General features: G+C 41.3%; 1 protein-coding gene across 2 annotated transcripts; it reads left to right on the top strand.

The window, feature by feature from the left end:
* Positions 1–2426: 2426 nt before the first annotated feature.
* Positions 2427–9624, top strand: LOC148400346 (RNA-binding protein, mRNA-processing factor 2a). 2 transcript variants are annotated; one of them, XM_088371636.1, is made up of 8 exons: positions 2427–2924; positions 4279–4356; positions 5665–5703; positions 5874–5936; positions 6855–7005; positions 7357–7520; positions 8136–8208; positions 8606–9624. In XM_088371636.1, exons 1-7 carry the CDS (start codon positions 2871–2873, stop codon positions 8199–8201), a joined length of 615 nt encoding a protein of 204 aa, XP_088227762.1. In that variant the 5' UTR covers positions 2427–2870; the 3' UTR covers positions 8202–8208; positions 8606–9624. The 2 variants fall into 2 exon arrangements, with proteins under 2 accessions (XP_088227762.1, XP_088227764.1); XM_088371638.1 differs by having other exon boundaries at positions 2431–2924; positions 7357–7505.
* Positions 9625–13442: the final 3818 nt, after the last annotated feature.

Here is a 13442-nt window from a genome sequence, read left to right as displayed (position 1 = left end):
CAGATTGAATTTTTCATACGCTGCGAGTGTTGCTGCAATGACAAACAGAGCGTAATAGATGTCGTTCCCTCCCATTTTTAAACAATACAGCTGCCAGCTGCAGACCATTTCTCTGGGTTTTCTCATGTACACATACCTTGGATTCTGTTTCTTTTTAGACAACCAAACAAAGAATATGAGGTCAGAATTAAAATTTCAATTATTATAATGAAAGTGAGGCAAGTGAAGCCCTACATTGCAATGAGTTTAAAAGCTTAAATGTAAATAATGTTAAAATGAAAGAGCTAGATGCAGATTATGGGGTCATCAACCCTTTGAAAGCACTTACACACTTTTGAAATACCAAATATGATCAAAGCAATGAATGATACTCAACTACACTGCCATTTAAAGTTTTGCACACAGTCTCTCATTCAATAGCAATAGAAAGTAATATTGTAACACTCAAAATCATTTTTTGAAGGTTTTGTTTTGTCTTGTCTCCAAATCGTGACCTGACTTGCCTTTCTTTCATTAATGTGATAATAATGAGAAATCATTTGGACAAACTAACCTTCATAATGTTGTGACTTTTGAGAGGGGGCATTATTTTGAAACCTCACCATGTATAGATCACAAAAGGCTGTAGTTTAGTGTGTCTTAAATGCAACTGTTGTTGAAATATTATAAAAAAAAACATACAAGAATCGAATTCCTTTGGCAAGAATTTAGTTGACATTAATTGTTTGCACGTTATCCTTTGAATAGGTTACAGACTGTTTGGCTGTCAAATGTATTCAAAGAAAATACAAATTAAAGAGAGAATGCTCTTTTGGCTGGTAGTGGATGTAAGATCATGTTAGTAATGATTTCTCATCATAATCAACAATGTAAAAAATGGTAAGTAATGACATAATCTCAAAGTGTCGTATGTCTGGGAACATCAACGTAGTTAAATGAGAAAAAAAAAAACATTAGAACCAACCTTCAGCATGTTATAATGCAGTTGCACAGACGGCATACCAAACAAGGAGCATGATTTGCACGTTTTTGTACAAATATTGCATCGGATGAACAAATGTCTATTTAACATTATAAAACACAATATAAAAAGCGCCCCAAAATTATTTTAGACAGCATATCTTTGTTGCAAAACGTGTGATGAATGGCTTCTCATTTGAGCTGCCTCACGTAGTCACGCATGCACGCACTCGTCCACATCGACAACATTAAATCCATGATGACTTCCCTATTTTTAGACGAGATGCTTGCAGAAGGCCAGCAACACTATGCGTCCCTTCAACGGCCCCTCCTCGTCCTGCAGGTCTGATTGTGTTTCTACACAAAGTCCGGAAGCTGTCTGGCCTTTTCGAGCTGATCGTTGGGAGGAAACACACTGCATGCCGGTCGGGCACATGTCCAGGTCCAAGTCCACGGCCGCGTCACTTCACAAACAGGCCCTTTTCTCCTCGTGTAAAACAGCATTGTTGTTATCCTTCAGGAACTAAAAGAATGACAGCTCAATCGGCGTGTTGTATTTTATGAGTCAGAGAACGAACATGTGTTTACGTACGCGCGCAAGAACGCATAATATACATTTGGGAAAATATTTGGACGAATGTACGGAGAGCATTCTCTATATTTATTAAGTAAAACACAAATATTTATTAACGGAATACAGGGTCATTTTATTACTTTTAATATAGCTGCTCGGAAAGTCACTGTGCATTACATTTGTATTATCAGACGTTTCAATTTGGAATTCACACGCGTATGAAGCACACGTCCCGTATTCTGAAACAGCGCAGATAATAAAAATAAAAGTGAACACTTTGTTTATTTTATAATATAGCATACTGTATTGTGTATTATCTAAACGTATAATATCAATATATTCCTCTATATTTTCATATTTTTGCTATGAATCATAAATAATACAAAAATAATAGAATAACAAAAAGAACAATACGTCTTGAAATCACAATTAGGATACGTTAATAATTGGACAAACTAAGAGGCAGATGAATATATAAGCCTGTTGTGACCAATGTTGTAGTTTTCCTTCATGTACAGGACATTAAAATGCCACGTTAAATTTTACACATACAAAAACGCTACCTTTAAATTCACCACTGCGTGCACTTTAACTAAAATGAAGTCATGCAATAAAAATAATCTTTTACACTGTTTTTCATTCAGTCTACAGGTACGCTTGTTCTATTATTCTGAGGTAAGACTATATTATTATTTTTTTCTTTTCTCAAAAGAGATCTTTAAAAAATCCCAAATAAATTGTTCGTGTCCCTAATAAAGTGGCAGTGTCAACGGTGCCAGCCTATTGGCTGAGCGGGTGAGGGAACGCCGACGAGGGCGGGGCGAGGCGAGGCAGTGGGGGCGGATGGCACAGCTGAGGCGCATCTACAGCCTGATTGCGTCCCCGCACACACACATAATTGATGACCTAATTGAGGAGCGGGAGGAGGAGAAAAGTTGACTTGTTCCTCCTGTTCAAATGTAGTTCCACAACTGAGGGCATTGATGTGACCGGAGAGGCTTTCAGCTTTTTACTTGCACTTCTTTCCCCCGTCTTTCACCCTCACACACGGCGCACAAATCCACCGTCTCACCTTTAGTTTAGCGCGACTGCTTACTTTTCCGTCACTCCCTTTTTTCTCCCCTTCCCTTAACTTATTTTAGGGAGGGGAACGAACATTCGTCCTTTTCGAATCGAAGCTGTTCTGAAGAAGAAAACTAACGGTCAACGTCTTCACCCCCGCACCACGCCACTTCGAGTTGTGCGATCTTCACCGGACTGTCAAAGGAGCCGCAACCCACTTTGGGCCACTCTCACCCGGCCAGAACGCACTCGGCGCCGCGGCAGCATCTTCAACATGAGCCTCAAGACGGACCCGGAGCCCAACAACAATGTCTCCATGGAGGAGGAGGTCAGGTTCACCTTTTCCCCTCACTTTGTCTGTTCATTAAACCAAGTCAATAAATATCTCCGGAATTTTAACGTTTTCTTTTCTTGAACTGAGCGCTGCTTTTCGAAATTGTGTGAAATCAAAACTGGAACGATTAACTTTAAATCCGTATTTGATATAACTTAAAAATTGAAACATAATTTATAGGCGTGCGTTTTCGAGCAGCTCGTATGATAGTGACTTTTAATGGGTAAACGTCGTCTCAATCCCTAATTCAGTTTTGAGGATTTAGAAAAAAAAAATCTGTATTTCTAAACTGTTTTTGATTACTGTGTGAATAGGAAGATTTATTCCTGCTGCCAGCAACAATTGTTTCATAGTTTCGACTAATGAAGACACGCAGGAGGGGAGCGCTGCATCGGCCCTTTTGTTTGCCCCCCCCCCCCCCCCCCCTTTTGTTCATCCCAATCTAAGTTTGTGTGCTTAATTGTGACTCCCATAGATCAAGGAAAAAGGAAGTAGCTTTTACAAATATTGTATGTTGATTTTTCATTTGTTAAACGTATGTGAGATGAGGATGCGTTCTGGTTTACCTAAATATTCTAAAGCAATGGCTGTTTCACTGTCTTAATTCATCGTCAGTTGTAATGGCAGCTGCTCAGGCATGTTTTTAGTTGTTGCATAGGAGGAAATTGGTGCTGCGGCACCTGAAAAATGGCCGAGCGGTGGCAGGGTAGGGGTCAGAGGAAGGAAATGGTGTCACGCTGCGAACTGTTGTCCAGCGCTGTTCCTCTGGCGGCCCCATTGTAGCAGAAACCTCCCCACCAGCTGAGAACTAATGGGCCCCGCGCACTGTTTGTTTCCACAGCCACTCTGGGCTTCACTTGGCATCGGCCTTCAATGAGCTGTGCACGCCCAGCAGGATGGGAGCCTTGTTTGGTTTTTGCTCATTTAGGGACATCACAATGAGTGTTCTTTCACTAAGGGTTGATTCATGGGTGACCTGCTTGTTGAAGTGAACAGCACTTTGTATTTTAGTTTCTGATTGTCCGGTTAGAGGAATGGTAATCCAAAAGTAACTTGCAATATTGTCAAGAGATTTGTCTAAACATGCTGTAATAAATACTTTTTTCTATAAGGGCCTCTTTGAAACTGGAGCGGTACATTTGTACAATTGCCGTGTTTAGCAGCTATAGATGTATTGACATGCTACTATGAGAGGTTAACAGATTTGATTTTGGCTCATTAAGTGACAAACGTTCTTAAGAGGAAATATAAAGTTCCAATTGTCTGAACCTATTCTCGTGAAAAATTGTCGGGTTTAATCCGTACGTGAAGTCTCATCTTGCTTTTTAACGATGACTCCAAATTTCAGGTACGAACACTGTTTGTCAGCGGCCTACCAGTTGATATCAAACCACGAGAACTCTACCTTCTCTTCAGGCCATTTAAGGTATGTTGAATGTTTGTTGTAAACCTGTGAAATAAGGTTCAGCTGAATAAAGAAAATGAAGGTGATTTGCCTTAACCAATAGTAAAAGTTAGTTAGTTACATCTTTTACTTTCATCATTCTAGATCAATGATTCCTGACCTGCATGGTGAGATCAGGAGTGACGCTATCTTAATTCATTCAACACAATAAGTTGCTGCAAATATTTCAGCAATCTGTTCAATTGAATCGACTATTGACAATAAAGTAATTGTATAGATTAACTTTTTACCTTGGAGTGGTCCAAATATTCTATCAGCCTCAACAGCAATTCATTAATGTTTGCATTCTTTCATGAGAACAGATTATCTTGAGTTTAGTCAAAACAAGATGCAAACGTCTGCTTTTACTCCGGAAAACAAAAACTCCACCAGTGATTGAATCAATTGAGAAAGGTTTGGAGAGTACAATGTTAATCCTTTTTGTGTGCTATTGTTTAATTGTTCATCATTTTTATCGCTAAGCAATACCAAATAAAGGACAGTATAAATGGAAAATATTCAGTAGCAATTGCCCTATTTTTGTTGTATTGTTTGCGTTTTTTTTAATAATGTAAAATGAACGCCTTGGTCCAAAGTTTGGGAAACACTGATCTAGATGTGCACCCTAACACGATTTGTTCAAGCTGGAATCCAACAATCTCCCTAGTAATGAGTCCAAATATTTGCATATATGGAAATGAGGCCGCATCATTGTTCATCCACGGCTGTGTTCATCCGGTTCCAAAACAGCCCTCCCACTTGTGTCCTAACTAACCAAATTGGAAGTGGTATCCCTCGCACATGGATGATCCTGCGGAATGTGTAAATGAGTAATCCTCGTCACTGACCGACCGACCAACCCTGTGTGTGACTTGCTCACTGGAAAGGGAAATATTTTCCTCGAACAAATTGCGAAATGGCTAAAGTTTTGTTACAGTAGCGCCTCTGACATTGTTGCCGCGTGCCTCCCGACTGGCTGCAGGCTCCTTGTATGCTTTTCTTATGAGGTTTCAGGCAACTTTTTGCTTTCCAAAAATATCCGGTACAACTATGCTCTGTCAAGAATTTTCTGCAACAAATTAAATTTTTCCCCCAATAGGAACGCCAGTCAAGGCTTACGTTTTTCAAATAAGTAGTCTTAATGTTTGCATAAGAAATGCAACAGGAGCCATGCTGGCTGCAAACTGATCTCCTGCTGATGGCTGACAGAAGCAGGTCTCGCTTTCTTCATGCCTGAATTCCTTGCATGTGACTCCACGATGGATAATTGGCTGTCTTTCTTCTCTGCAGGGTTATGAAGGGTCACTGATTAAGTTAACATCAAAACAGGTGAGTCTCCATCTGATGATGCTAACAAAAAAAAAGCACTCTGACTCTTTTGGTAATGTTAGTGGAGGATTAGTCATTATTTGTCTGGTCTGTGTCAATTCCCTTTCCTATTTGATTTTGTTCTGTCAAATAAATGTGCTTGACGCCCTCAGTATTTTTTTGTCTTCCAGCCTGTCGGGTTTGTAACATTTGACAGTCGATCTGGAGCCGAAGCTGCAAAAAATGCTCTAAATGCAAGTATTCTGATTTATTACTATCTCTTTTGAATGATTGATTTTTGTTGTTCTAACAAATGTAAGAAGAGACGGGAGTGTTTTGAAGATCTTTCCCATCCGTTTTCCAACAAGTCAACTCTTTCTGTCTTTTCATAATTCAATGGCAGGGACTTTTTTGGAAAGATGGGAGAATCCTGTAGCATTACGGTAGTTTACTTTGACCTTGATACACATCCATTTTTAGTCTGGTGTAGCTTTTCCTAATTTTGCATATCACTGCTTTTACTATACTTGTTCTTTAGCCACGTTTTAGTGTTATTTGAACACATCTTCAGTAGAGTAACCTTATTTTTGTCACTCATAGGCCACGATGGCAGTGTCTAACACACACACACACTCATAGCCTAGCCTTCCTTATGAGCATCACCTCCTAGACACAGCAGATGGCGCACACACAAACACACTCAAAAGACTTCTCACTTGCATGTGGGCACAGCGCTTAGGGCACAAAAACACAAGCAAGGTAAAACCACCCCTACGATGCCACTTGGTCTTGTCGTCGGCCCTTTCCTCATCTCTCCTTCTCCTCCTGACTTCCTGTGGCTGGATTTTGTCCAGTCATGTGAGCTCATGGTTTCATTTTGAGGAGAGAGAGATGAAAGCGTTTGCAAATACTTGCAGGTTGTATCCTTCAGCATGTCCTGACGTCCTCGACTGTTCTGCTTAACTGGGTGCAGTGCAGTCAGGAAGAATATTGGCTGCATTCTCCATGTGAGAGCAGAACAGTGCCGGCCGGGCTCACGGGATATCAGAAGGATACATCCGAAGTATTGAAACATGGTTGTAGGAAAGGAGATGGCGCGAGAGTCAACTAAAGCCCCGCAATCTCAGCCCACCTCCCTTACGATCCAATGTCCCCCTCCGTTTCTCCTTCAGGGTATCCGTTTTGACCCCGAAAGCCCTCAGACCCTGCGCTTAGAGTTTGCTAAAGCCAACACGAAGATGGCAAAGAGTAAGCTGATGGCCACACCGAACCCCACAAATATCCACCCTGCTCTAGGAGCACACTTCATTGCACGGGACCCATGTAAGTTGTACGTACGGCTGCACCCTCTAGGCTCCCGTTCCCTCTCACTTGGCCAGTGCCGTCATGGCAGTACTGATGTTAAAAAGTGTTTAACAAATCTAACACACCCTGCACATGCATGCATCTCAATTCCTTAGCCGCTTTGCTTTTCCAATGAATTAACTTTCTCAACCAACAGTCATCTAAATGGTTTTAGACATGGTAGTGGACAAACATGTTTCTTTTGCATTTGGTGAAACGGGGTATTTCACTCGAGTAAGATGACTGGCCACTTAGAGTGGTTGTAAAAACAATGTCAATTTTCCAGGCTTGCTGCATTGACATTTCAACATGTGCCGTATACACCCTCAGATGACCTGACAGGGGCAGCACTGATCCCAGCCTCTCCGGACGCGTGGACCCCTTACCCATTGTACACAGCAGAACTGACCCCTGGCCTCCCTCATGCGGCCTTCACTTATCCCGCGGCGGCCGCCGCTGCCGCAGCCCTCCACGCCCAGGTGAGGGACCAACCGGTGTGTGTCTCTCTTCTATCTTGCACACTTCCTGATTTAAAATGTTCACTTTCGTTACATATTTCCCAGTATCAATGATGAGCTTTCTGACATTGCTCTGTCAAATCAAAGGGATCTGCTATACTGTAGTGTTGAACTAGTACTGAGCTTGTTTCACCTATGTCAGTCATAGGTGCTTTTAGTAGAGTCTAACATTTTCCTAAAACCTTTAAGCTCCCTGCTTTGCTGGCAGTGTCTAAGAAGGCTTAAAACAATCATGTACCGTCTGAGTCATTTCAAATCAATTGTTTGCCAATTCCATTTAATTGTTGGAGCACAAGGAAGGGAATGCTACATCACAAAGCACAATGACTTGGGCCCTTGTGCTGGCCACTTGAGGCTGAGGAATGCTTGCTATTTACTTGGTCAAATACGCCTGACTTAATGTAGCCAAAATGTGTGCATTCGAAAAAGTTAAGAGGGGAGGGGTGCTGTCTAACTGCAATTTCAGAATTTTGCTTATGTTGTAGCCGAAGAAGACATTTCTGATAAGCCAATTACTTGACTTGAAAAGAAAAATGAACCCTTAGTTCCAAGTTTTGAATCACCTCATTTTCGTCATGACTGTTTCTTTAGATGCGCTGGTACCCAACTCCTTCAGACACTTCCCAGCCTGGATGGAAGTCCCGCCAGTTTTGTTAGATACTTGGTGAGTGACCTTTAGTTAAACCCTGTTCAGATTTCACGATCCGCCTTTCTGTGACTAATAATCTCGTACAAGCTTGTCGACAGTAACAAAGAAATTGATCGCAAAATGTCAATTCAAATTAGAACAAGAGCTAAAACAGGCTGGTGTTAAAGGAATAGAAAGTCTAATAGAAATACAAACCAGTTTGGGTCTTTAGTTTTCAATATTTTTAGTTTTTTTTTTTTTATTCATGTCGCTAGATTTTTTCCACATTTAAATTTTTTGGGTTATTACAAAACAAATTATGTCTTAAAGACTACCCAGGGCAAATTTGCCAGTGCTTAACTGTAGACGTGTGTGTGTGTGTAGTGAACATGCAAAGTGTTACTTTGGGCTAACATGTTTTTGTTTTCTGCAGGCACCCGGAAACCACACTTTTGTCCAGTTGAAGTGAGGTTTGCCAAGCTCATTAATTTAATCAGGTTTATTTAATGGACAAATGTGCATTAGAATCAGTATTTATATCCTTGCCAATTGTCTTTTTGAGGGGGGAGTCAGAGTAGAAAAAAACATCTTGCTGTTGACAACCTCTTGTGCCCCCTTTTTTGCGGTACATCTTAGCACTTGATAGAACCTTTTGCAAGCTAGTCAAAGCTCCATGGCTCATCGTTGCTGAGGGGGGGGAAAAAAAAACACCGCAAAGTTGTAGGAGTCCCAATGTGGCTTCCAACTACCCTCAGAAGTGTGAAGACGTTGCATGTACAAGTCTTTTTGGCATGAATTTAGAACAGTTCTGTGTATCCTAATTTTCTTAGTGTTGCCTCTTTCCTTTGGTCTGAGCAGCAAAACCTTTTGTTCCTGTAGCTCCTTGGCCTTAGCTCTGTCAAAGCTTGGCTTTTTGTTCAGTGGCTTGTCTCGCATGGACCTTGTGAAGGCATCTTCTCATTCTGACAATCCTATTCCCGTGATCATATCATTGTCATTATTTGACCAGAATAAAGTACAAGTATTTTTGTACTTTTTGTGTAATGTGTGTGTATATGCGTTTTTGTGCAACTAAATGAACATGTATACGTTGAATGTTTAGTTGTCTTTTGTTTTTGGTGGTAATTTTTGTTCCTGTAATCCTGTTGGAATAGTTTTAGAGGAAGAAAAGTGCAATTTGTTTAATGGGAAGTGGGGGTATTTGTCCAAAAATAAATGCAAGTATTCTGAACATGGCATGTGCCGTTCTGCTAAAATGAGATTGCTGTGAAATGATCTTTCAGAATGTGAAACTGGACTACAAACTTAAGAGGGGGGCTGTTTTGAAAAAGCGAAGCAGGATTGGAAGAGGATGAATTTAGTTTGTGGTTTAGAAACATGTTTGTCTCTGTATCTGCTGTGCATAAGATGTAAACAAAAATACCCATCTTATGAATAAAAGAAGTGAATGCATTTCTTTTGTGATCCCTTCTTTCTGACAAGCCGCTTAGAAGATTGCAAATGCATACAGTTTACTACACTGTATGGTCAGCAGATGTTTGTATCAATAATGAATCCGGCTATTCATTTGTTAATGGACCAATGCATTAGTGTCTTTCTGCCTCTTGTGTGGGGTTGACCTCCTAAGCTGGTAAGACATTCTGCTCAACCAACCATAATGGCTCCAGGGACTGTTCTCAGTGTGGCGGCTGCCTAATTATACCGCCAAACTATAAACATTTGCTCTCGATACTGTTCAAAGTTATAGATGGGTGCACATATACTTGCCATCAGTGTCTGACTATCCTCCAGATCAAGCTGTCCGATTTGATTTGAGATCATTCAAACTGGACTGATCACCAGGAAATCAAAGGTGTGATAGACAAGACCATTGCACATTGGTGATCTGTTCTTTGGTGAGCCAAAGTCAGCATGTTGGTAGGAAAGTAAGCTTACTGCAACAGAACACACAGGACCTGGATCAAACCGAAGACCTTGCTGTGAGATCTAGTTTAATTGAGAAGGGTTGAAAACAAAACTGCAGGCAATTCCTATGGACAGCATATTTACCCAGGAAATGCCCTTTCTTCTGTCCTTTGTGGAAATCTAAAGTGATGTGGTTCATTTAACTGGTCTTTCACACTGATCTGGATTGACATGAAATCAATACGTACTGCCAAGATGTGTGACTGGAAAGCGGACTATTTTCTTGCTCTTATCTTTTCCCTCTCCAGCCTGACTTCAGCATGTTTAATCTTATGAGAGCAAAAACATCACAGATTAAAGGAATGTCTTAATGTATGTGGTCTGTAAACAAACATCTGATTGCATTAGAGGAGCCTTTTTTTTCCTATTTTGCACTAATAGTATATGCTCAAAAGTATGTAGAAAATGCACTTATTTCAAAATTTGAACACTAAAAAAAGTACATTAAAAAGCTTTTACACTAACTTGGGAATACATTTCAACGCGGACTTATTGGCCGAGTAAATAAGGATGTTAGTTCAGCAATAAAAGCAACCATGAAGGCGAATGAGGCAGCTCCAATGTTTTAGTGAAGGTCACTGTTGCCGTCTCCTGTTTGACTGCGGTACTACATTCTGGGAGGACATTGACTAACGCCTGCTGAAATGAACTCCATGCAAAGGAAGAAGGGCACTCAGGCTTCTTTACATGGGTTGCTGACCCCGTGATCTGAAGTGGAAGAAAATTGATAGAGAGAATAATGAATAACAACCTTCTTCATTGTAAGTATATGAAATTCTAAAAATGCAACATTTTTGTCTCTTAACTATGTGCACAGTGACATGCAAGTCTTTGCCATTTCTCAAGTTCTTTCTTTTTGCATAGTTTGCCAACTTAAGCTAAATAAGAACATCAATCAAATGTAAATATCAAGGATGACTTCTCAAATGTACTTTTGATTGGCAATTTCATTAAAAGAGGCGGTGCGTAGAAATCTTCGATTTCTCACTGCCATCTAGTGGACAACTAATAGAATGCAATGACTTCGAAGAGTGTTCTTTTTAAAGCACACAAAACCACATTCCGCAATTCTCAAGTGAGCAGCATTTCTTACGTCTGCTGTAGTCATTTTATCCAGCAAATTTGACATCAATTGCATTTATTGGTGAATAATACAGAACCTTTATTTGCGACGGACACGTAAGTTAGGCACTCAGCTTCATATGCATCATGACCCTGGCGAAAGGACGCAATTTTTTTTTTTTTTTAATACCTCCGTAAAGGTGCATTTTCGTTTCGGCATTGTCTCCACTCGCTGGCAAGCACTTGCCTACATCCTCCTCATGCACACACTCACACACACACACGCGCGCGCGCACGCACGCAGACACATTTTTCCAATATACCCACTGCAATTTCACATTAGATTGCTGGTTTGAAATTTACTTGTATTATTATTTTTAATAAACATTAAAACCTGTTAAAACTTGTCTGGTGTTTTATTCCTTTTTATTTTTTTGGGCATGAAAACAAATCTGACATTTGGTTAACTGCTTTATATGACAATATGTATGTGTTATACGTTGTGTAATATGTGTTGATGTCCCCCAAAATAAAGAGCAAGTAGTCAAATACACATTCTTGACACGTACAAAAAATGCATAAAGTTATTAGGTACACCTGAAAATGGTGGCATACCTAATGGAGTGTCTGTGTGACGTCACAGATCAACCAGCCAATCAGGAGGTGGGGTGAGGGCGGGTCTGGCACTTTTCACTTTCAGTTCAGCTTTGGCCATGATTTTTCCCTAATGAAGTGGCCTGTTATTAGGTACACCTGAAAATGGTGGCGTACCTAAAGGAGTGTCCAAGTGATGTCACAGATCAACCAGCCAATCAGAAAGTGGGGGTGAGGGCGGGTGTGGCACTTTTCACTTGAACCAGGGGTGTCGACCTCCAGTCCTCGAGGGGCCGCGTTCCAATATGTTTTCCAAGTTACCCTCGTTAAACACACCTGCGTGAAAAGATTTTGGTCATTTTCATGTTCTGCTGGAGCTAAAACTTTTCACGCAGGTGCACTTAACGAGGGAATCTTCAAAAACATGTTGTAATGCGGCCCCGAGGACTAGAGCTTGACACCAGTGACCCTTGACCATGATATTTCCCTAATAAAGTGGCCTGTTATAAGGTACACTTGAAAATGGCGGTATACTTAATTGAGTGTCCAAGTGATGTCACAGATCAAACAGCCAATCAGAAAGTGGGGGTGAGGGCGGGTGTGGCACTTTTCACTTAAACCAGGGGTGTCGACCTCCAGTCCTCGAAGGGCCGCGTTCCAATATGTTTTCCAAGTTACCCTCGTTAAACACACCTGCGTGAAAAGTTCAGTTCATTTTCACGTTCTACAGGAGCTAAAACTTTTCACGCAGGTGCACTTAACGAGGGAATCCTGAAAAACGTTGGAATGCGGCCCCGAGGACGAGAGCTTGACACCTGTGACCTTTGACCATGATATTTCCCTAATGAAGTTGCCTATTAGATACACTTGAAAATGGCAGTGTACCTAATGGAGTGTCCGAGTGATGCCACAGATCAAACAGCCAATCAGAAAGTGGGGGTGAGGGCGGGTGTGGCACTTTTCTCTTACACCAGGGGTGTCGACCGCCAGTCCTCAAAGGGCCGCGTTCCAATATGTTTTCCAAGTTACCCTCGTTAAACACACCTGCGTGAAAAGTTCAGTTCATTTTCACGTTCGGCAGGAGCCTAACTTTTCACACAGGTGCACTTAACGAGGGAATAATGTTGGAACATGTTGGAATGCGGCCCCCGAGGACTGGAGTTTGACACCCCTGCCCTAGTTTATAAAGATTTTTGTTTTGTCCAGAACTTGCCTATATTCAAAATCTGTGAATAATACATTTTCACATTTCATATTAAAAAGTTTCACATAATCCCCAATCCAACCCATAATGCTGAGTGTCAACCAGGGAGGTATCAGGTTCCATCTTATAGTATGACTCGGCCGGGGATCGAACCCACGACTTCCCAGTCTCAGGGCGAACACTCATACCACAAGGCCACTTGAACTGGTTCCAAAAAAAAAAAAAAATTAAAGATTTGCCTAGGACGGTGCGGCAATGGATAGCACGTAGCCTCAGATCAGAGGTGCAGGGTTCCATTCTGGCTTCGGTAAGTGTGGCGTTTGCATGTTCTCCGTGCCTGTGTGGGTTTCCTCTCACTTACCAAAGACATGCATGGTACGCCGATATGCTCGTAGGTGCGTGTGAGTGTGAATGGTTTGTCTCCGTGTACGCTGTGATTGGCTGG

Source organism: Syngnathus floridae, chromosome 3, assembly GCF_059516105.1.
Source record: "Syngnathus floridae isolate MCC-2025c chromosome 3, RoL_Sflo_1.0, whole genome shotgun sequence".
Classification (NCBI taxonomy): domain Eukaryota; kingdom Metazoa; phylum Chordata; class Actinopteri; order Syngnathiformes; family Syngnathidae; genus Syngnathus; species Syngnathus floridae.
This window is presented reverse-complemented; position numbering and strand designations above follow the sequence as displayed.

Coding starts and splice junctions, on each gene's coding strand:
- LOC148400346 (XM_088371636.1), top strand. CDS start 2,871: ATGAGCCTCAAGACGGACCCGGAGCCCAACAACAATGTCTCCATGGAG. Junction 5,704..5,873: donor TTAAGTTAACATCAAAACAG/GTGAGTCTCCAT, acceptor TTTGTCTTCCAG/CCTGTCGGGTTTGTAACATT. Junction 5,937..6,854: donor CTGCAAAAAATGCTCTAAAT/GCAAGTATTCTG, acceptor TTTCTCCTTCAG/GGTATCCGTTTTGACCCCGA.